At 38.0% G+C, this 22,855-nt stretch overlaps 1 protein-coding gene across 2 annotated transcripts in view; it reads left to right on the plus strand.

The window, feature by feature from the left end:
* The window catches only part of ABCC4 (ATP binding cassette subfamily C member 4), a 146,459-nt gene extending 123,977 nt beyond the window's left edge, over nt 1-22,482 (plus strand). The window contains exons 30-31 of one of the 2 annotated variants that reach the window (XM_057366223.1): nt 12,861-12,995; nt 17,803-22,482. In XM_057366223.1, coding sequence (XP_057222206.1) covers nt 12,861-12,995; nt 17,803-17,910 — 243 coding nt within the window. In that variant the 3' untranslated portion in view covers nt 17,911-22,482. Of the gene's footprint in view, nt 1-12,860; nt 12,996-17,802 lie in introns of those variants that run through there. The other variant, XM_057366224.1, reaches the window with a different exon arrangement.
* Nucleotides 22,483-22,855: the final 373 nt, after the last annotated feature.

Genomic DNA, 22,855 nt, shown 5'->3' on the forward strand with positions numbered 1-22,855 from the left:
CTGGTGAATACCTCCCCACAGGTCTAATGGATATGTTGRTGTTTTCTACAACTGAAATGAACAAAAGATTTCTGAGGAAACAACTGTGACCCAATTAATAACTGTGTGTGTTTGTTAGCTGTCCAAAGTGATTTCTGTGGGTTTTGGTTCATTAACTACCATTAACGTGTTAGGTACAGAGTGCTCCTTCCATGAAGATGTTTTCTTAGTTTTACCTTTAATGTCATGAAGTTGCAATGAAAACAAAATGTTTTGYTTTTTAGCCAAAAATTATTAGGGCAAAGCATTAAAATTGCCCTTTTCTTTAAACTCAGGATAATTGCCAGCTACATAGCTACTCTATTGCATTTTAAGTGTCTGTGCATTATTCTTACCCTTATGTTGTTTCAGTTTAGTCACCATTAAGACTTCTAGTTTCCTAATTGTCTAATAGTCTTTAATGCTTTTGGCCTCTTTATAGTATTAAGAAACAGATTTGCAAGAAGTCTTTGAGTCTGCAGTCAGTAGTAACTTTTTAGTATTTTTCATCTTTTTACATTACACTGTTTTGATCTTACAGATTTCTGTAAATTGAGGGAAAGAGGAGGGTGAGAAGTGTGATAGGAAAAAGGAGGAAACTGACATGTAACTTGATAACAAACCTGTTYTTTTCACCTCCTTACTCAGTTATTTAGTCAGGGACATTGTCAYATGTTTTGAATGATCAGAGTTATGGCAGGTGTGCTTCTGTTACACTTTAATTACTCGGTTTACTCAGGCATGYAATGCCTGGTGGGAATATAGCAGAATTTTGGAAGAAAAATGTGTTAAAAATGCCAAGAAAAAGAATGTTCCTCTGGAAGACTATTAATTAATGAGGACTATTAACAATAAAAGCAGCATTCATGGAAAATTGATCGTTCAATATCACAAAAATTGAGAAGAGTGAGTTAAAGAAAGCTTTTAGTGTGTTGTGTAATTTGATTAGTCAATGGTAGTTTTAGTAATTTACAAATTTAACTTAACTCTTCTTTTAAGAGTCAGAAGTGCACCAAGAAAGGGTATTGTTATTCCTTTACCCAGTATAATTAAAAATCCTGGGTTTGTTTCTCCTTTAACTGAGACCTCTAGGTGCACTAATGCCCTCATTTATAAGACATTCCCAAATCTCTGTTGTTTGCTGTCMTGATAAATTTTTTGCAAAATGAGGGAAAAAGAATAAAGGTAGAATCTGGCCATCAAAATATTAACAATTTGAAACTTGTTCAACTCTCTTAAAACAATCACAAATGTTCARGCCCATTCCTGAACAAGTAGACATCACCAAGGGCTTTCCTCCCTTCCCACTGAATCTGATTGAAAGGAACCTTCTGCTCAAAGCAGGGTCAGCATTAATTTCACTTCAAGTTGCTCAGGACTTTTTGCATCTGGGCCTTGAAAACTTTGAGAAATGGAGATTCCACAGTCTTTCGACAACCTGCTCCAATGCTTAATTATTTTCCATGAAATCTTTTTATTCCTTACATCCAGTGAAASCCTCCCATTTATGACAATTGTTTCTTGTTTTCCCACTGTGTATCTCACTGAAGAGACTTCTGTCTTCTCAGTAACTTTGTAGGTATGGGAAGGTTGCTGTTAAGTCCCTTGAAGCTGTGGCTTCTCCAGGGTAAACACACCCAGTTCCATCAGCCTCTCCTTATAAATGCCCCAGTTCACTGACAACCCTGGTAACCATATTTCAGACTTGATCAAATTTAYCTTTCTCTTTTTTGTACTGAGGGGTCAAAACTGGTCATCATGTCTTGAGTGTGTTGGCTGCAGTCTCCAGCTTGGCATTGTCTGCGAGTTTTTGGTTCAATTCCATTTAATTACTGGTTCAAGCAGAACTTTCCAAAAAGAAACTGTTCACCTTTAGGGTTAATTCAAACATTAAAAAAAAAAAAAAAAGGAAAATAATTTTGAGAAAGTCATGAGAAAATGTCAAGTTGGATGAGTATGGAAATAGGAACCGAACGTGAACTGTTGCATGTCTGCTCACACCCATCGTAATAACCGGTTCTATTTTAGAAGAGAAGAAAAGCCTACTCAAGGAGGGAAAAAAGGAAGAACAGAATATATTTTATACAACTGTAGACAAATTTGGCCTCAGGAGTTGTTTTAATTCYCATTTGTTCCATTCCCAAAACCATACCTCTGCTTTCATAATCCAGGTCACGCCTAAAGAGTATTTCCATTATATCTGTCTTAGCGATAAACACATTTTATCAGAACTTCAAACGCTTAAAATCATTGAGGGAAGAGCTGTATTGTGTAACGTGATACTCTCTAACCCAATCCCCTCAATGAGTAATACTACATTGCACTTGCATAGGACCTTTCATCTGGAAATTGTAACGCTCTTTATAAACATTAATTAATTAAACTTCAAACACCTGGGTGAGATAGGGAAGTATCCATACAATCTTTGGAACCAAAGTTGGAAAAACTTGTTAAGTCAGCCCATCAAATAATACTACCATAAAATTATAATCCAGCGGTTTACAAGCTCCTTTTTTTTTCTCTTCCATCTGTGCTGCTCCAGCATCTAATAGGACACTTTCTCATTCCTTTTCCTTTATTACTTTGAGAAGCCAAGTTGTAACTCTTCCCATCAGGTGCTGGCAGTACCCGTTTTAGCTCTTTGGCACAGGCAGGCACTCTGCTGCTTGGCAGAAGGGGAGGCTAGGATGAAAGCTGCAGTTACCTCTTCCATCGTGGCAAATCCTGGCAGAAGCTCAGCTCAGGCTTGCTTCACTGTCCCCTCATTCCATGTAGCTTCTCTGCTACCTCAACAGCTGCCTTCCTGTCCTGTCCTCACTGCAGAGGGCAAAGCCTTTTACGTAAACTRCATCTGCAGCTTCAGGCAGCCAAGAGGCACCACTCCGAAGACTTCCAGGGGGGACTTCTAAAATCCCCATCACCCATTACTCCCCCTTCTCTCTGCTTCCTTCTCCAGGTTAAGAAGTGCTTTTTAGAAACTCTGTTTTTACAGAGGGGAAAACAGAAGCCTRCAGAAATTGAGGCCTACCCAGGGACACAGTGGTTCAGTAGCAAATAAACTATATGCGTCTGGCAAGAGCCTGATGGTGTTGTTTGCTGTAGGTACTATGCTGTGGCCTCTCCAGAGGAAAGCCACAGAGTCAAAATCTGTGCATTTTCCAATGACAAGGATGTTCCTGCAGAGGTTTTTCATATCAGTGCAATACCTCTTTGAAATGGAAACTCTTTATGCAAGCAGAACWTGATCTAGTAATTAAAAACTGTAATTCAAATAGGAAGTTGTAGATGAGAGAATCATGGGAAGATATTTGATTTATTTATGGAAAAACCTGTTGTGGTTGCATTCTGAAATKACTAATATTTAGGGTAACAATACAAATGCACTTCACAGCCAGACCCAGGTTGGTTTTTTTTGGTCAATAGAAAATGACTTCCTACGTCTTTCTGATAAGCCTCTCTACTTCCCACGTCTTTCCAGTACGCCTCCCTCATGCAGTTATTCTCATTTTTCTGATGTTGTGTTTGCCATGGTGGAACATCTGGGCCTCATAAATCAGGCACCATGTTTTATGCACTGTAGCTAATTTTAGCAGAGCAGTCAGTCCACCAAGAGTAGGTATAAACATCTTGGAATCAAAGGGGAAGAAAGATCCAGGCAGTGTGTGTGGTGAAAAGGGAGACATCTACAGCTAGATAGAAAATGCTATGCAGCAGTCAAGGTCTGAGTGCTTGTCTCTCTCTGTAATTYCAATATCTGACCCAGTATTTGAGGTCAATATCGTTCATCCATCTAAATGGAGATGGGACAATGGTGATAGATATCTGAACATGATAGTGGTGGCCTTAGTGCCCTTCCTTACCACAGAGATTACAGCATTCTTCCAGGAAGTGCAGAAATCTCTGCTCTGTCTGAAGAGGTCTGGATGCAATGCTCCCCTTTCCCAGAAAGATGYTGTATCATCTCTGCACACAGGGCAGTCAGGTTAAGCCCTTCCTTTTGAAGCACTGCATTGCCAGAAATGCAAGAGTCATCAGAGAACAACATGAGAGAGTGTGAATCTGCAGCTTAGGGAGAGACAGAGCTTTTGTAGCTGTGGAGAAGCCCCATCTGTCCCACTGATACCTTCATGTGAGCTTTCACTGCAATGGCCCAGTTTCCAATGGAGATATGGAGAATGTAGTAAGGTAGTGGTTCTACACTTAAATTATTAATACTGAGTTAAAGTCACAAATGCTGTGGTCTGTTGACACTTTGGTGGCTTTTTTTTTCTCTTATTTAAATGTCACTGCTGGAAGATTAAGGTGTTTTACGGTAAATCTTGACATTCTGTGTGGAAGGTTCGTGTTGAGTCACAAGACACAGAACATGCAATCCTAGTTGTAGAACAGTTCTTCAGGAAAACTGTGTCCCATCATTAGTGTTGACTCTGATCTTCAATATGTCCCTGTAGGAGGTAGACAGAGTCCCTCAAGTGTTTGGGGTGTCTAAGAGAGGTCAATTGATGAGACCATAAGTATTCCTGGTACTTGGGCTGATAGGTTATGAGAATTTAGGAAAATAAGAATTAATTAGGACTACATTCAAAACTACTGTTCTGTCCTTCAAAAGTCCAAAGCAGGACAACTGCATGTGTATAATGTGGGTATTTTTTTTTGTACTGTAACTGAAAGCTAAAAGGGGGTTTTGACCTTTTATTAGCCCAAATATCTGGAGTGTGGTAAAATATTATTGGATATTATGCTTGTGCTATTGAACTGTTCCATTGAAGAATGTAAAAGGAGCTTAATTGATTTTAGTAGCTAGAATGAATGCTGATTTTTTGCAACTAAGCATCTACTTCTTCATAAAAACCTTAAAATACCTTGTGGGTCTGAATCCAGWAATCCACAGTAACATTGCTACATTCATGTTGGYGCGCCTGCTGTCATTGTTCAAAAGKAACAAACATTAATAAAACTCCTKTTTTGAYYCAGCCTCTSTTATGGAATATTATAAGGMATACTAGATAATTTATTCTTGTTTTTATTCAACCTAAGAAAGATCCCTACTGTGTTTTGGCACCAAAGTCTCTTGAGTAAAAAAATGTGAAGGTAAGAATATGGAGGATACTCATAGAAGGGGACCTGCATGGAGAACAGTGGGCTTGGGAACCATTAGGTTTTTCCTTTCTTTTGTTAACTTAAGGCTTCCAGAGTTTCGGAACTCTGAGCATTTAGCAAATGATTTTTCAGAAATGGTCGGTTTTGTTTTGGTTCTGAACAAAGGTAGTTTCCACTGTTGCTAGGTCTTCTGAAATCRGGTTGATGTTTGTCAAGCCAGAAGGAAAAACAAGATCCTTCCATTTTCTTTCTTGGAATTTAAATGAATTCCACAAATACCAACAGTGAAGACATTGCTTTCAAATCTGAGTTGTATATGCATCTTTACCAYTAAGAGAAGATTATTGGTGTTTAGGCCAGTTTTTGCGTAAGATACTGAGCCATGTGCCATGGTCTTGTATCMGAGTGGGTCTTGTCAGCTGAAACAGTGTCTGTGATAGTTGTARATGTCACACCTGGCCTAGCTGCCTCTAAAGCCAAATCCCAATGAGCTTGAAAATACACTGGAGTTCTTAGTTCTCTTTGCCAGTTCTAAGCTACACTTCTCCAAAACATTGGCATCTTTGAATTCTTAAAAGCTGTTCCCATTTCAAGAGGGCTGCCCAACAAGATTCTTCTTTTGCTTAAATAAAACAACTAATTACTGAGGCAGTACTTCAGCTGAAAGCATTCAAAGGAAGAGCTGAATTTGAATTTCTTGAGGAAGTGAAGCCAATGTGTGATGAACCTTGATCTCTTATTCTGTCACACATTTGTGTGTGAATGTGTTTCCATCAGTATAAGAACAGGATGGTCATGTCATGCTTCTTTGAAGACAGTGGTGTGGAATCTGGACTGTACTAAGAATAGTAACACWTCTTTAGAGGATGTTTTTTTGCTTGCTCAGAAATACTGTATTACTGTTTAAAAGCAAATTAGCACAGGTCATGCTGGTTGCTGATGCTCYGAGCAGAGTTTGTGATAAGGTGAAACTCTGTGCATGGCAGCTGAGCCACAGGTTCATTGTCATCACAAACTGATAAAACCAGGACACATGCTCAGTCATCTGCAACAGTATTCCTTAACCTCTTGAAAAGTATAATATCCTTGTAGCTTATCTACCTTTCTAAGACCCTCAAAAGCCTTATTAAAGAGTGGAATTTCTTAAACTGAGGTATATCTCATATCRCTTCAGAGCCACATTTGAGCCATTCTGCAATCCTGGTTGAGCAATGTGGCTTTACAGTGATGGAAACAGTCATTAATGATTGACCAAGGGAGAGTTTTGTCAGCATGTGCAYGTTTTTGTCAGCTGTTGGTGAGCACTGGCACAAGGCCCCTTCATACCCTCTGAGGCAAGGGTTGAACTTATCCTGGTATATCAGATATTTGGAGGTGAGGAAACTGCAGTACAAGAGACGTTTGCAGTGGGTGGTTAACAGATTTCTTCAACAAGACACAGAAGGAGTTCATATCGAATGATTATCAGTAGAATAAGTCTCATTACTACATATGTAGTTGGTATTTTTTCCCCACAACATTCTGTCCAGCTTATAGTGGCATGCCATCAGTTGGAGGAAAAGAAGGTGGATTTTTAAATCTCTGCAAGAAACTTAAAGAAAACCTGGGTGAAATAATTTACCAGGCAATGCTGCATGCTCAATTTCCCTGAAGTTACAGCCAAAGAATAATTTCAGTTTAAAGAAATCCACTATTTTTGATTACAGAACAGGATGTCTGGAGTTGCCTTTTCTGTGAATRAGGGAGTACATGTCAAATCCCAGTGACCAGCAGCAAGTTTGGCATTTTTACAGCAAAGTTAAGATCTGCTGAGGTGAATTATTTGGAAAATCTGAAAATAATAATTCAGATTATAAGAAGGTAAATTCCCTGCTCTGCTCTGCTCTGTTCATATACATGATACATGAAATATGTATTATTTGACACCAAATTTGTCTGGAGTTACCAACACAAAAATTTGTATAGGAACCTTGAGGGAGCATGGGGAATGCTTTGAATAAACCTGAAGACTTAACAAAAATCAAAACAAAAAACCAAAAAAGAACCAAAGTTCCACCACCAAAAATAAAAAAAAAAGAGGGAACTTTCAAAAGAAAAGAATAAAACCCTTTAAAATAGTTTTGGAGTTATATTTGCAGCTCTCTCAATGTGCTTCAATGTTCACACATATTTAGATCATTTGATATTTATAAATGATTCTTCAGAGAAGTATGTGCATGTTTCTGATCTGTTTGGACAAACCATGATGAGATGGAAGAGACAGAACATGCTTGCATCCGAACTTAATGCCAACTGGAGTACAGGCTGTTGACTCTTTCCCACAAAGCTATGTATTGTCTTGGGTAAATATATTTCTTATAATATGATGTAACCAGAAGCATCTCCTGAATATTTTCCTCTTCCCAGGACTTTATTGAAGTTGATCTTGATGTATGCTCTCTGAGGAAAACATGGTTCAAAGTTATACTCCTAGCAGAGTTTTGAACTTTAATAATGATTTTGTTGTTTGGTGATGTCTACTCCAAGTCTAAATTAAATCAGATGTATTCCCAAGGAGATAATTTCCTTGAATTATTTTCCTTTTGAATAGGAAATAAAAACATTTATGATCAACTCTTAAATGTCCCATTTCCCCTCTGGCTTTATGGTGAACATGAACGTGAATAAGAATGCTAGTCATTCCTCAATTATAATTGAAATAAATTCCCATGCCCCCCTCCTTTGTTGCTGAACACTTCCAACCTTGGACTGGTTTTCTTTTCTCAGAATGTTTTATAACTATTGTTCTCTTGGTTTGTCTGCTTTTGTTGCTGAAAGTTAGAAAACACAGGATTTAGAACTTTCTTTTTTGTGTCCGTGGATGGCTGTAAGTACATGGTGTTTTTTACAGCATTTTTAAAGGCCCTTGTTTTTTTCTCTCTCTGTGGCTAATGACACTTCTTTTACATATATTATTCCACAAAGAAGATTATAAAATTCACTTACAAAATGAGTATCTGCTTCTCCAAAGTCCTGCGCAACAGAACAATATGGATCATCTGAAGAATCATCAGAGAGAAAAGGTGTTCTCCTGGCTCTTCTGCTGGGTCTCTGGAGTCTCAATTATCTTGACGTAGTGTCCTTGTAGTTCATTGTTTTGTTTCTCTCTTTTAATGGGGAAATGGATTTCATTATTTMTTTATTTTATGTTTTCCTTTTTGTCTTCCTACCCCTGCTTTTTTGTCTTGGTTAATACAGTAAACTGTGAGGCTATGGAATGGAAATATTGCAAAGCTTGACGGTTTTGGGAGGGACCTAGGAAAACTGGGGGTAGATACCCTGGTAGGTTACAGCTGAGGCAAAATGTAGTTCTCAAATCTCACCCAGATTTAGTTCAGCAGCATTTTTGTGGCATAGGCAAATACTCCTGAGCTAGTTAGAGTTAATATAAACAACACTTAAATGGCTAATAATCTTTCCATGTTTGATATTGTGGGTCAAGATCAAATGCTCCTTTTCTGCACCTCTGTCCTTCCCTGCCATATTTAAATCTTCCTGTTACTCTGTGCCTCAAATATCAAACAAAGTGCTGTTCAAACCTTTGTTGTTTACTATCCAACATGGTTGTTCTTAACCTTCTGGAAAGATCACAGCTCCAGATGAGCAGTCACGGCCCCAGACTGTTCAACTGGGATGAAACATTAGATGGTGTGGAATTAGGTGGCATGCAAGGACTCAGGAAGAATACATCATTTGAGCCCTGTTTGAACTTAAGATGTCTCTGTATTGCTGCTTGAGTAATGCTAATTTGGACAGCTATAAGAGGGTTTTCACCATACTCGGGGAGGTGAGCAAATTCCATTGAATAGCAATTTTCCTGYATGCACTCTTTTGTGTGATTGCCAGCAGCCAATTTTGTAAATTTTGTACTGTTGGAATTACTCTTTCCTATGAGAAAATCCTGTTGAAGTCACAAAGGTGGTACWACAAAGGCAAGAACAGTGCAGGCAAGATTAAAGAAGCTGCTGGTGCAAGAGGGTGGAGAATCTGGCCCTGGTTTACATACGACCACTTTGGGTTTATGTGACTTTTTTGTGTTTGTTTTTATTTTGCTCTGGTCTCAATATTTCCCAGGCAGGTAGCTCCCATAGAATGATTGAGCCTTAATTTTGTGCATTTTAGAGTCAGACCGAGGAGCTGGAAAGTTGAACCATTTGTACAAAACCCCTCTCTCTCATTATCTGCACTGAAGTCTATGATGAGATTCCAGTCTGATTCAGAGTCAAGTGCTCCTGTGTGTGTCCTCCATAATCTCCCTGCCGATCTGATTTCGCCAGCTACAAGCATCTCTGGCTCTTCTGTATCAAGTTCCACTGGTACAACTGCCTTGGATCTCATCTGGGTTCGATTCTGTTGTATTGTGCAGTGATAAGCATTGCAAGTTGATCAGAAAATACRTTGCTGGTAAACACCAGATTCCACCTTTCCTGAATGATTAGCTGGCTTTTTGAAGTCCTAATGATTTTAATTTGGCTTGGAGTCAGTGAGYAAGAGTATGCAAAGCCTTAGCCAAATTACCTATTTATTTATGTAAATCTTATCAGCACACATTTCTTCAAAGAAGAGTACCTATCTCTTTGTCTAAGCGCTTTTTAATAAATACATAAATATATAAATATATAAATGTATAACTACCAAGTAAATCAGCTTAAATTTTCTCCATTGTCTCATAGATGACAGCAGTTAGCAGAAAGTGTTTTTCCTTGGTGAACAAGGTTTATAGAGTGTTCCTGWCTTGTGGGAATGATATTGTCTGTTCAGTTTCATTCTTTATTTTTCATTTCAGATTTTTTTTTAGAAAATAACTCAGCTTGTTTTTCCTGTGGTTGTTCTGTCTATCTTCATAACACAAGTTTGGTTTTTATTCCCAAAGAAAGGCTATGGCTAGGTTAATGATTTGTTTAAAATGTGGATGGAGTTTCTCCAGACAGAAATTGCTCACTCTAACCGTTCATCTTCTGGACTTGACTGTTTAAAACTTGTCAAGGAAGAATACATTTTTCCCTTTCCCCAGGTACTCTGGAGGGGAAAGACTGTATTTGTGGTTGTTTCAGGTATTTGCAAAATTAATTTTAAAATTTCAATACTGCAGTAATATTTTTTTTTAATCCCTCTACTTGTCTACTGCAGTTCTTTGCCAGTAAGAGACACATTTAATGAAGATGTTTTTAATTTCCTTTCTTAAGGAGTGCTTGCATAATCTAGTGCTATGYTAAAAAGAGCTTTACTTAAAGACAACAGAGATGTTCTAGGCTGTGGAACCCTGATTTAAACGTTGAATTGTGTACAGTAATTTATTGCATTTTTAAGGAAGCTGGCCGTAACTGTGACATACTACAGCTTAAAAAAGATTGAGGTAAAAATTACAATTAATCATTAAATACTCAGAGTAAGTGGAATAGGACTAAGTACACTGAAAAGTCAGCATGTGTGCAAGTATACTTTTGCAGGTGAAATACTGCATCTGTTAAATGATTGTATGTTGTGCTGTGCAGTATTAGTAATATTTAACTTCTTTCCATAAGCACTTTCTTCAGTTGCAGTCCCAAACAATACTGGAAATCACTTGCAAAGGGAAGTTCATAATACAGRCTGGGTTCTCTAAGTTAAGAGCTTTTGAAAATAGCAAATACTTTCTTGTAGGTTTCTRTGCATACAGTTCATAAAATTAGATGTAATTATGCTGCTGTTTGTTGTCTGAGTTATTTTCCTTTCAAATGCCATGTACTTAATTTAACCAGAAGGGAAGGAGTGGGTGCCTTTTCCCTGGTGCTGGGTCCCTGGTGTCAAAACAAGTGGGCAGCAATCTTGGCAGTGTGGTGTTTTCACACCGGTGCAGGCAAAGGGATCAGCTCAGCTGTGCCCCTTCCCTGTGGCTTTGTCATTTACTGGGGTCCAGGCTGCTTAGAGACTTGCCTGACCCTCGGCCATCAGGATGTTTCATTTTATGAAATGCATGGGCAAAGGACACTTCTGAAAGTTTCCTCACAGGGCTTTGAATTTATCTCCAAACTTATTGGAGGTTCTTCTTTCAAACAGAAACTTGCACACTACTTTTGTTGTTTTGGAAGTTGTCCTCAGAATACCTTATATTAATTTCTTTCCTGAAATCAACAGCTCCATTTTTTTAGATCTTTCTCTTTTTTTCTCATGAGTATGTGCACCACAAATTATGGCTTAAGTTACGAGTTCTTGAAGTTCTTTTGTTGTGGCAATATCTTTGTCAATAGCGTGCCATGTGTGTTCAGTTTTTTATTTATATAAGAAAAAAAAATTTAAATTGTTTTCTCACATAAATGCTTATTTTTTTTTTAAACTTCATTACTCCTACTCATGGTGTAAAGTACTGAATGTGTAGACTAAGATCTCTTTCTTGAGTCAATACCATTAATTTATAAGATTTGAGTGCATTGCTTTTGTCAATATTGACTTTGCCCTGCTATTGTGTTTCTCATTCTCCTAGGTTAGTTAGGTGAATCTGAACCTGTGGTCTAGATTTACCTGCACATTTTTGTATCATTCGCAGATTTATCACTTCTCTGGTACTTCCTTTTTCTGACAACTAACATGAGTAGCTACCACCTATGCCAGAGCGATACCTGTTAGTTTTCTACAAAGAAAATGCAGTGTTTAATTCAAATCTCTTGATTTCTGTCCAGGTTCTTGAAAAGCTTTGTTCCTTGTAGCACAGTTATTTAGTTACACCAGGTATCTTTCTGGAAATCTATATAAACCATCTTTCCTTTTGTTTTCTTCTTTCAGTAAGAATTGTGTCAGATGTGTGAATTACTAAAACTGTGGAGAACAAATTCTGTCTATGATCTGTGTGTCTTCTTTAATGACTGTTTCAATAAATTGCTGTCTTATCTCAAAATATATTTGCTAGTCTAAAATTTTCTTGAATTAATCTCATAAAGGTTTTTAAAAATGGAAGTGTAATATTTGCTGCCATGCAGTGCTTGAAAGAAGTCGCTAGTCTGAGAACATTTTCTTAGAAGTTCCATCAGCTTATTCTTAATTTTTGTTCTGATGTTTTTGACTGTGTGTATTCTCTATGGCTTGCTAATGTAATGTTTTTTTTTAAATTTCTTTGTTTCTTTCCTTCTCCCTTCCTCTCTTTCTGGGTATGTATATCCATGGTGGCATCCCATCTTTTCTTTATGTAGAAAGAATAGGGTCAGGTTTAAATATATAATACATAGTTGGCAAAAACTGATGCAAGAAATTGTTTATCTTTTCAGCAACACCCTGATTTTCTTTAATTACATCTTCACCTCTAATTCAAAAGACCTGCCTATTCTCCCTTAACCATCTTGGTGGTTATTGCGTGGTTTTTACCCACAGCTGTTTACTTCAGAGCCCATTTTGGACCTCTTTGTTTCCTTCTTACACAATGAATCTTATAATCTGCTTGTTGGCTGCACAAACATTGTATTTCCATATTCTGCATAACTTTACATTGGATTCCTATAGGTGAAATGGCTGTAGGGCACTCTAAAATTGTACAACAGGTCTGTAAGCTGAGAAAGTGGTATACTAGKTTGAAGAGAACAGAATTCATTTTCAGGGTACAAAATTCTTCTTAGCACTAAAAATGTGTACATTTCCCCCTTGCCTGTAGTTGCCTACATTTGGTTTCAAGTCTGTAACTCTTAGTTTTTAATTTTCTTACGTTAATACATTGGTTTCTGCTCATTTAACAGGTTTTAGATGCGGGAAGACTGAAAGAATATGGTGAACCTTACATTTTGCTGCAAGAACAAGACAGCTTGTTTTAYAAAATGGTGCAACAAATGGGCAAGACTGAAGCGGCTTCTCTAATGGAAACAGCAAAACGGGTAATTTTAGAAGAAGAGATAATTAAGTTTGTCTCTCTGCAGTTTGTTTATCTCAAGTTAGCATATTCAGTGTTAGAGTAAGCCTTCCACTAAAGGATCTGTCAGTTTTGCAAGGCAAAGCCATAATTTTCAGTGGGATATACACAGACTTCCAAATATACATGTATTTATATACCCCAAGTTGAAAGACTGGATTTCTTGCATCCTTTTGTCTGTACACAAAACAGTAAGTGTAAATAATATAGGACATGCTCATTTGTGCTGGGCATTCATCTTAGCTTGCTGTAAAAAAGCACATTAGGGCTTCAAAATCAAGCATTCATCTGTTATGTGTATGTTTTTAAAAGGGTGCATCAGCTTTTAGCAGGGGTTCAGTACATGTGGCCATACCATGGTAGCTGGGGGTTTGATCAGATTCCTGCTGTTGTGCATTCCCTTCCTTCGTTCTTGTGCCCTGGCTCTGTGTTCTGCACACAAGATGAGCAGGGCTCAGTTGAGAAACAGCTGTTGAATGTTTTGTCACCTCCTTGTTCCCTACAAAAGGCTCTGTGCCTGATTTACTGCTTACTATTCAAATCTGACTTGGAGTACAGAATTATTAATGTAATTGTGGGCATTCCTTTGGCAATCRAAGTGTTTAAGAGACATCAATGGATTCATTTTCATAATATGCCTGTGAGGTGAGGCTATATGATCTCCACTTTTCAGATGGAAAGCTGAAGCAGAGATAAGAAGATAAAAAAGAATGACCTGTGATTGAGGAACTCTTTGACTAGCTTTGGCTTGCTTGCTTTTTTCTTGATAATTTACCACACAGGATGTCCAGAGCAAGATTTTAATTCTCTCAGTGCCAACAAAGTTTCAGCATTGCTTCAGCTGAAACTGGCAGTGTTCAGYTTGGCAGCAGCTTGCTTGGAACTCATGTAACTGTGCTTTCAGCATGCAACTAAGGCATTGGTGTTAAGCAGGTAACAACCTAAGATAGCCTTTTATAGGCAAGAGGCAAAGGTCTTTAGCCTTTATGCTTTCCTTTCCTCAAGCTGCTGGATGTGTGGAACAAAGCTAGGGCAACACAAAGTCTAAATGGTTACCTGGGGAAACAAAAGACAATGAGACAGGGAACACATAAAGATAGGAAATAAAATGGCAGGTGCCTGGCTATTTTGCAGTGAAAAAAGATGGAAAARAAGTTGGAAAAAGAAATGAAAAATTGTGCTGTCACGGAGGCTGTGTGCTCATGTCTGGATGCGCTTTTGCTGGACATTTTGAAGATTAGAGAAGGGATTTTTTTGTGTCTGTTAATTTTCTCAGATTTTATTTTTTGAAAGAGTTTTTTTCAAGTAAAGCATTGTAGCTAAGAGCATACACTATAAATTCTTGTGTGGCACAAATTGCAGAACTGCGGGAACAGTTTTGTCTTGAACTAAGCTGTGTTGCGAGTTCTGCTGTCCTCTTCCATTGCTGCAGTGTAGACTCATTTATTTTCTTATTACAAAGGAGTGGGTTAGCCATGTTTTCTCTGGTATGTGCATGACAATCTGGAGGTTATATAAATGATTTTTAAAAGGGTAGCTTCAAATTCATAAGACCATTGTTTGTCTGTAAAGTGAAGGCCAGCTTTCTAAAGCTTGATCCTTGGAAAGCCAAGAGGTGAGGCTGTCCAGCTGTCATCTGTAGAAATTTAGCTATGTCATGCTGTCTCTTCTTCCTTCCCCGGAGCCCTCCCCAGTTGCACAATTGCATTCAAAGATGAGTCAAAATGTATAAAAATAATTGCCTGATGTTACTTGCCCATATAGTCATCTGCAGTTACCACATCAATGTTATGTGATTTTGTACAGGAAGGGAAGAGATCCAGGAACCAGTCCCTGCTGAAATGTGGTTTGATGAAAAAGTTTGCTAACTCCCAGGCTAGAAGGCAGATACAAGCTTTAGCATCTGCCAAGAATGCAAAGCATGGTGCTTATCCACACGGCCCAAAAATATGGGAATCAAGAGACTGTATCTCCAGTCAGCAGCTACCCAGAAGCACAGTTACAGTTCTTTCTGGTTGAAGGACTTGGACAATTCAGGGTTTTTGTTACTGCTGTCCCTTGTGCTTCACACATACTTTCAGAGAGAAGTTGCTTAGTCAGAAAAGCCGATTCCAATGGCTTTTCTTTTTACACCACCGAGTCTGTTGCATCTATTGCTATTGGTTTCCCACATTCCTACTGTGGTTACTAAGAACTGTTTTTATGAAGAACAGCTTGCTTTCTGTTTTTGGAAAACAGCACACTGCACATAAAAAGAAATGGTAATATGACATATATACATACTTTTCAAAAGGCATTACGTGGGTTGCTAAGTAAAACAGTTTGGAATGTGKCTGTGCTTTGACAATGATTATTTGATTTATTGCATTTTGAACCTGAATCTTGATTTGTTTCAATTTGAACCTGTACAACACAAACTTGTATCAAGAGCTTTCAGTAAGGTAAAATTTCAAATGCATTTTCTGGAAAAGTTTTGAGTCTGCATATAGCCTTTAAGTGCAGATTAAAAGGGACTACACATCTTAAATTGCGAAGACTAACTTGGACATATTTAAGAAACATGATTTCAAAGAAAATCTTGTGGGCCTCTTAGTGAAGTGTTGCAAGACTGAGCTATGGGTGGAAGCTTAGCTGAGGCTTCCAAACTGATCCATGTTGCTATTGTATAGCTCACTTGRTTATTCAGTATCCCCATTTTTAGTGCAAATATCAAAGAAAACAACACAGGCAYAACTCAAATTGGAGAATGCTGAGTACGTAATTGGCCAGCCCRTGAGCCTGATGGCAACTGAGTTATTCTTGACATCATGAAACTGTTTTTGTCTTTGCTCAGTTTACAAGAAGCTGCTAGGAGAAAATCCTATGGGAAARTGAGAAATAGTCATCAAGCAGTGAAAAAAAAAAGTTCTCAATTATTCAGATAAACAGAAGTTGGTGTGTTTTCCCCACTCTTGGCAGCGTTGAGAGAGGCTTTTCTGCAGGCTTTTGGTGGCATCAGGATGGGGCTGGGTTTCTGTCAGTCAGGTTTCGAATACTTTGAGGAAAAAATAAGGGTTGTTTTATTTCACTTTAAAGCTATGACAGATGTGTAAATATTAAAATACTAGGTGTTATCTCACCTCAGTGATTACTTTTAAAAACGTTGCAGCTCTGTTGGCAGTGGAAGAAACTTGCATAAAGACTTGGGCATTTAATATCTTGAGGGATTGGGCTWAGGGGAAGAATTGCAATGAGACAGTTGAAAAGCAGCTGCCATTTCATTACATCTCTAGTAATGTGCCAAGGTTTTCTATTAGCTTTCCATTAAAAACATCACTTTCAAAAGCTGCATTAAAAGTATGCCAAAGTTTTATGTTTTAACCAAGAACGGGATGGGAATACTGAGGCTGCCGTCTGCAGYGTGTGTGCAGTCAGCAACCTCATTAACTTTCCTCTGTTGCATCCAATTGTGACTGGTTACTGAGGAATGCCTCTTAACAGGGCTCCCTATTCTTTTATTGATTCAAATCAGACTTTAATATTCTTTGAAACTTGTAAAGATGCATAAACCCTGTGTTTGTGAGTGTGCACAAAAGATGACAGTGCTACTTACTGGAACATTTTTGTAGAATGACKATTTCTTTTTTATCCCATGTATCTTACACATGCATTCATGTATATGAAAAGGACATCATTATCAAACAAACTGAATTTTGTTGACAACACTCTTAAATATAAATTGCAGAAATGTTTCATAAGCTGTACTCAAAGCAGTCTGACTATGAGACCTAACTCGTGACATGTGTCAGCTTCAGAAAGATAGTGTATTTTCTGTTTTTAAAGACTCAAACAAAACTTTTCACATTCTTCTTYGAAAAAAAAAAATTGCATTTGAAGTCCTTTTTCACCCAAACACATTTTTAGATAAGAGCACACAAGTCTTGACATTATTTCATTTTGTTATGCGCATCTGTCAAGGAACAGAGATATGATACAGCTGCTAAAAACTGATGATTGTGGAACAGTGAAACTTGACAGCATTTCATTTCCTTTATGTTCTGATTATACATTTATCAGGAAACCTGTATCTCTTCTAGTTGAGCTAGAAATTGGTAGAATTCAGGAACTCAAAGGCTTGGCAAAGAACTGTCCTATTATTTGGTATCATCTTACGTTTTAGAGAAGTTGCTTGGTTGAGTCATTGTTAAAGCTTTTGCTTCTTCTTTCATTATTGTGGTTCACTATCCAGAGATCACATTTCTATAGGCCCTATAACTGCTCTGCAGCACAAATTAAACGTCGGGATATTTCATACATATACTTCGAAGTTTCAATGGCTGTCAATCACAGTTTGTAAAATATAGGGATTACAACCTGATTTTAACATCCAAATCCATTGTGTTCATTTTATGTGTGAAAATGAGAAACCCTTGTGCAGACGCAAGATTTCACAGCTTCTTTGTCATCCTGTTTTTAATTTATCGCCGTGTTTTGACCTAGTAAAATGATTTTACTTATCAGTTTAATGTAAAGCGATAAAACCTATCTATTTATCTGAATTAACAAAATTTGACGGGATCTACAGGTTGTGTGGGATTTTTCTCACACTTTGTTATAATGTAAGATCATATAGTAATTTTACTAATTTTTCAGTGACATGCATTTACTGAATGCAACTAACCTGAAGTTCCCATTGTGTTTCCTCAAGGATATGTATTTATCTCCAGAAATTTTGTTTGAAACTAAATGGACTTCAGTGCGTGATTACTCACAGAATCTAATATTTTTCCTAGGTCTACTTCAGTAAGAATTACCCAGAAGTTGTTCAGAATGGTCAGCTTGCCACAGACTCCTCCTTGGATCCTTCCTCAGGATTAAGCATAACTGAAACTGCACTGTGATTCCTCATTGCCTTAACTGTTTTCTATAGAATGTAAACCTGAGATCATCTAAACTCAGTGACAACTTTTGCAAGTGTCAATGGGAGAGGAAAGGGAGGGGRCGTTTCTTTGCACTGGACATCCTTCCTATTTAATACTGAGAAGAAAATTTTTACTGTGCCTGTTTCTTTAATTTCAGTGCAATATGTTTTTCTTTCCAACTAATTATGTTTGTATTGCTAAGGAAATCAGGCAGATTCAGTTTTTGTTTGAAAGTTATGTGGTTGAGATCTCTTTTATTTAAACAGGTGCAGGACACCTAATAGGTCTAGGGTGCATATTTGGAGCTTAGTAAAATAATTGGAATGTGTCCTTTTTTTTTTCCTTTTAGAAAAATTCTGAGAGCAAGCAAAACCAAAATTTTTTCAGTGTCACTTTAGCATGACAGCTCTGTCTAAACAGCAGATTTGGTAGTGTGCAACTTACTTGTCTAGAGCAACTCTTTCTACCTGTCACCAGTACCTGTGCAGGTCGGGAGAAAAAACTTGAAGAAGCCAAAACACTTTTTCTTTTTAATAAAAAAGAAGTTCTATATACTTATTTTTTTGATACATAGTTCAAATAATGCTGTTCAAGATGAATGTAAATATTAGTTTTATTTTGCTAAAATCCAAATGCTGAAAAATCAGTCTCAGTCTTCTATACCTTAGAAGAAAATAACCACATTTGCACTGAAGAAATATTTAAATAATTAAAATACATTCCTCCTTTTACCCAGGTTATCAAAGAAAAAAAGGTATTAAAATAACTTGAGGAAATGTTTGAATGACATGTCATTATACCTAAATACTGTGTAGTACAAAGTTATCTTCAACACAACACATTGAAATGTATACATTATTTGCATTTATTGTGCCTTAATATTTGTGCCTTCAAGCCAAAGCTGTAACTGCAGGGTACATAACAAATTCATTAGATATATGTTGAAAATATGTAACTTTAGTGTGTTTAAAGTTTTGCATCAGGGGTTCTGTTGAACTTCAGCTGTTTGAAGTTACCATCCTGCCAAAACAGGTAGGAAAATACAACCTGTAGTTTTGARTGGCTGTTGCTGATAGAGAGGAATGCAGTGAGAGAGGGGTTCAATATTCATAAGTTATGTCCTGATTCAGCAAAGCACTTTAACACAAAGGCACTATTCCCGTGTTTAAAAAATAGATCCAGCAAGTGCTGTGCTGCTTCAGATTTTTTCARATTTAGTGAGCTATTCTTTGAGGTCCAGTAGAAAATACATCTATTCATCTTGCTGTTTAAAGGGCACAGGAGAGATTAAAAGGCAACAGATTTCTTCAGGACACGGAAAATATTGTGCTTTTWAAAAAATACCGAAGATGCTTGCTATTACCTTTGTAATGCCAAACAAATGTTATTTACCCAATGTTCATCCAGTAGTCTAAAAGTAAGGCAAACACGAATGTTTCTCATTTCARGCAGTTCTACCAGAATATAATTGAGTCAAATAAAAAGTTGAGGAGTAATTTGAGGCCAAAGCCTGTGCCTCAGCACAATCATTCATCTTGGATGTTTTCCTGCTCGGAGCCAGCCCAATGGTGAGAGGCAGAAYCCTTGTTCCCTTGTTCCCCTGTTGCAGCATCCTCCCTGCACTGGGTCTTGCTGTCCTGCTGTGAGATCCCAGGAGAGAGAGGATTGTGTCTGCAGTGCCACCAGCCAGCTTTCTGAGGGACAAGGGCTCTTTGGAGCTTGTGGAACAAACATCAGACATCTGTTTGCTGTAACATCCTCTTACATGGTTAGAACCCATTAGGGGGGAGTTACAAAATGACATGCTCTCMTCCTTGGCCTTTTTTTGGCAAGTGCTAAGACTTCTCCTGGGGTGTGTAGCACCTTACACTRCAACAAGTTCCCCTGAGATCAGTGGAACTGAGCTTCACACAGTGATGTACAGCAGGAGGCTTTGYTACATCTGGTGATAAATGTCAGCCAGCCAGGGGCAGCTGCCACCACTGAGCCACGTGGCACAGGTGGGCTTGTGTGAGCTGTGCTTATGGCCCATCCTTCTGAGAACACACCAGCCACCTCCACTTTATGTATTGCTTGGCCCTTGGGTTTCTCTGAGCTCCTGCAGTCCACCTACACAGTGTCCTGGCACAGAGACATCATTGTGTGTTCAGTGGCTGTTTTCGTTTCCGTTAAAGTTGTCTGAAGTGAGGAGAGGGCTGTTGTGCAGCTGAGTGAGAGTAGTGGTTGCGCTGCACAGGTAGTGAAGATGTTAAGTTTAAATGTGCAAAGTCATGTTGGATAATGCTGAGAGACTGTATAGCATGAGGAAAGTTCAACCTTGTGGCCTTGTCTGTAACTGCTTTCTTGGCAAGGATCCATGGATCCATGTCCAAATTCTGCTCAAGCTTTGCCATGGAAAGACCTGGTTGGAATGGTGCAGAACAGAACTAGGCTGACCTGACTAGTGAGGCAGTGCACTTCATGGAGTTAGGAGTTTCAGCTCCGTTGTTTATCTTTTTTTTTTGAGCAGTGTGGATATATTCAGAGTCTAGCTGTGTTTTTTAATGCAGATTTCTTTATATTTCTAAATAGATAGTTATCATAAAAGAGGAAGTGTGATGTGTAATACACTAAGAGAAAGTGATGTAAATACTCTAAGAGAATAGTGAGTTCTCCKGGCCATACATACCTTCAGTTGATTATTTTTTTATCAGACCCAAGGAGATCTGCATGCGTAAACCAAGGGGATAATTACAGTTTTAGTTCATTTCAGTTTGGAAATGAATCTATGGTAAGTTRTATTTCAGAGCAGAACTCTAAAACGCTGGCTGCTGCACTCACTGGTATGAGACCCTGACAGGTCTAGCTATCAGTCTATAAGCTAGAATTAATTTGATCCTGTACCTTTTTGAATGCGCACAAAAATTTTATGTATCTCTGAAAATGCTGATTCTGCTTCTTCACATGTTTTGGCAGGACACTACTYGCTGTAGGTATCAAATATCAATGTAAGACAAAACACTTCTTTTACAAAATCACACTTGAAACCCATAGATTGCTGAGTGGAACAACTGATAGCAAGTCATTCATGTCTGTCGTTGGCATGATTTCATCTTTTTGGTTTAAAGCAACAAAAGTATTCAGGAAATTAGTTTTTAGATTCTTTTGTTGGTAGCTGTTTTGTTCAGATGTTGATTAAGTCTGACTGACCCATTTCATTTCAGTTGGATAAAAAGGTGCAATGTACCTGAATGGCAGAACTCCAATTAGAGAATGAAAAAGGCCTGCGTGTAGTGAAAGTCTTGGTCTTTTAAATGAATACATTATTTTTCCAGCAAGGTGATTTATGTTTCCTTWAAAAGAAAAAATTAGAGTAGTTCTAACCTTCCACTTCGAAAAATGTTATGCTTTATTTGGAAATCGCAAATCAGGTTACTCAAAGTTGCATTCCTTCCTGGGGATCTTGGAAAAGGAACTCAGTCTCCTGAGTTATTCAGGCCTTTAAAATATTCCTTTGCCATGAGGTGCCTTAAAGTATTCCAGAGTCTTATTTCTAATAAATATAATTTTATACAGTAGTATTGAAAATCATCAGTTACAGAACTATTGATGTAAAAGTCTAGGAACAGCCTCTACTTCGGATCTCAAGAATTGTTTTTCGTACATTTGTTTTGGTATGTCTTTGTTCACCCCTTCTCAAAACACTGTGAGCCAACAAAGCATGTTGGCATTTTCAAAGCCAGAGTTTGCCAGGGTAGGCTCTTTCATGTTTTGCTTATTTGCTTTTTTTTTAAGGACAAAAATTCTCTTTACTGAACTGCACCGTTTGCCAGATGCGCTTGATTTTCTGTGATACCATTTGTGCTGCCCTTTGGAAGAGTGAGGGTCTCCTGACCAGCCTCAGTAATGCTGGCTRCTTAAGTAATGTTGATGGTTTATTTTTGCCTTCCCAGTACATGTTTGAAATAAGATTGCAAAAATAATCAGAAGAAATGCTGCTTTTTTGGGTTAATCTGACCCTCTGAAATATGTCACTTCAAAGTTTGCCTCTTTTTTTTGGAGGGGAGAAGAAAGAGTTAGAGTTGAAATCAGTTCATTCCTGTGATGGTAATAAGCGTATGACAGTTTTGCAGAAGATGTGGCTTTCTGTGTATGTTTTACATTGTGTAACAGCGCGCTGCTTTTTCATCATTTTAACTTTGGTTTTGTTTTGAATTGGTTCTTGCATTTGTTGTAACAGTTTGATTTTGGTATTGCTATGGAATGATTTCTTTTGTGGATGTTCACGTGACAACGGCTGTCATACAATAAAAGGCATTTCTCAGAAGCCTTTCTAAGTCTGTTGTCATTGCAAATGTGTAAAGGCAGAAGTTACAGCTGAGCTRAGTCAGGACATGTCTGACAGCTCCAAACCCCTCTCGGTGGCAGCGGTGGCCCCAAAAGCTGAAAATCCTCCACTTGGAGGTACAAAACACAGTAATACATGCCAACTTAGTTTTACCAGTCATCTGCAGTCTGAGATCTCTCAGATCACGTTATCAAGATTTTTTTTGCTTTAATTGCTAAAAAGTATTGCAAAATAGATTTTAAAAAATCATAATGGAAGAACAACTGCAGTTGCACCAGTGCAGATGGACTATGGCTTCTGCCTGAAGCAGGTGGCAAGCTCACTGGGATGGACAGCTGAAATGTGGAAGTCAGTGGACACAGAAGTGAGGTGGGTGAGTAGCATAACTCCAAAATCTAGTGTTATCTCTCAGTCCTGTATTTCTGTCTGATGAGTTTGTTGCTTAATTTAGCAAGACACTGTAAAACAGTCTTTTTCTGAAAACCATGCAAAATTCCTCCCTATGTCTTCCAGYTGTCTCAAGTGCTTCACTCTGCTATTTTGATGCATGTTCTTTAGTACAGGATGAATTTGCATTTGTCAGTAATCCTCCAGTGC

Source organism: Malurus melanocephalus, unplaced genomic scaffold (assembly GCF_030028575.1).
Source record: "Malurus melanocephalus ecotype Western Australia unplaced genomic scaffold, MMel_1.1 scaffold_61, whole genome shotgun sequence".
NCBI lineage: Eukaryota > Metazoa > Chordata > Aves > Passeriformes > Maluridae > Malurus > Malurus melanocephalus.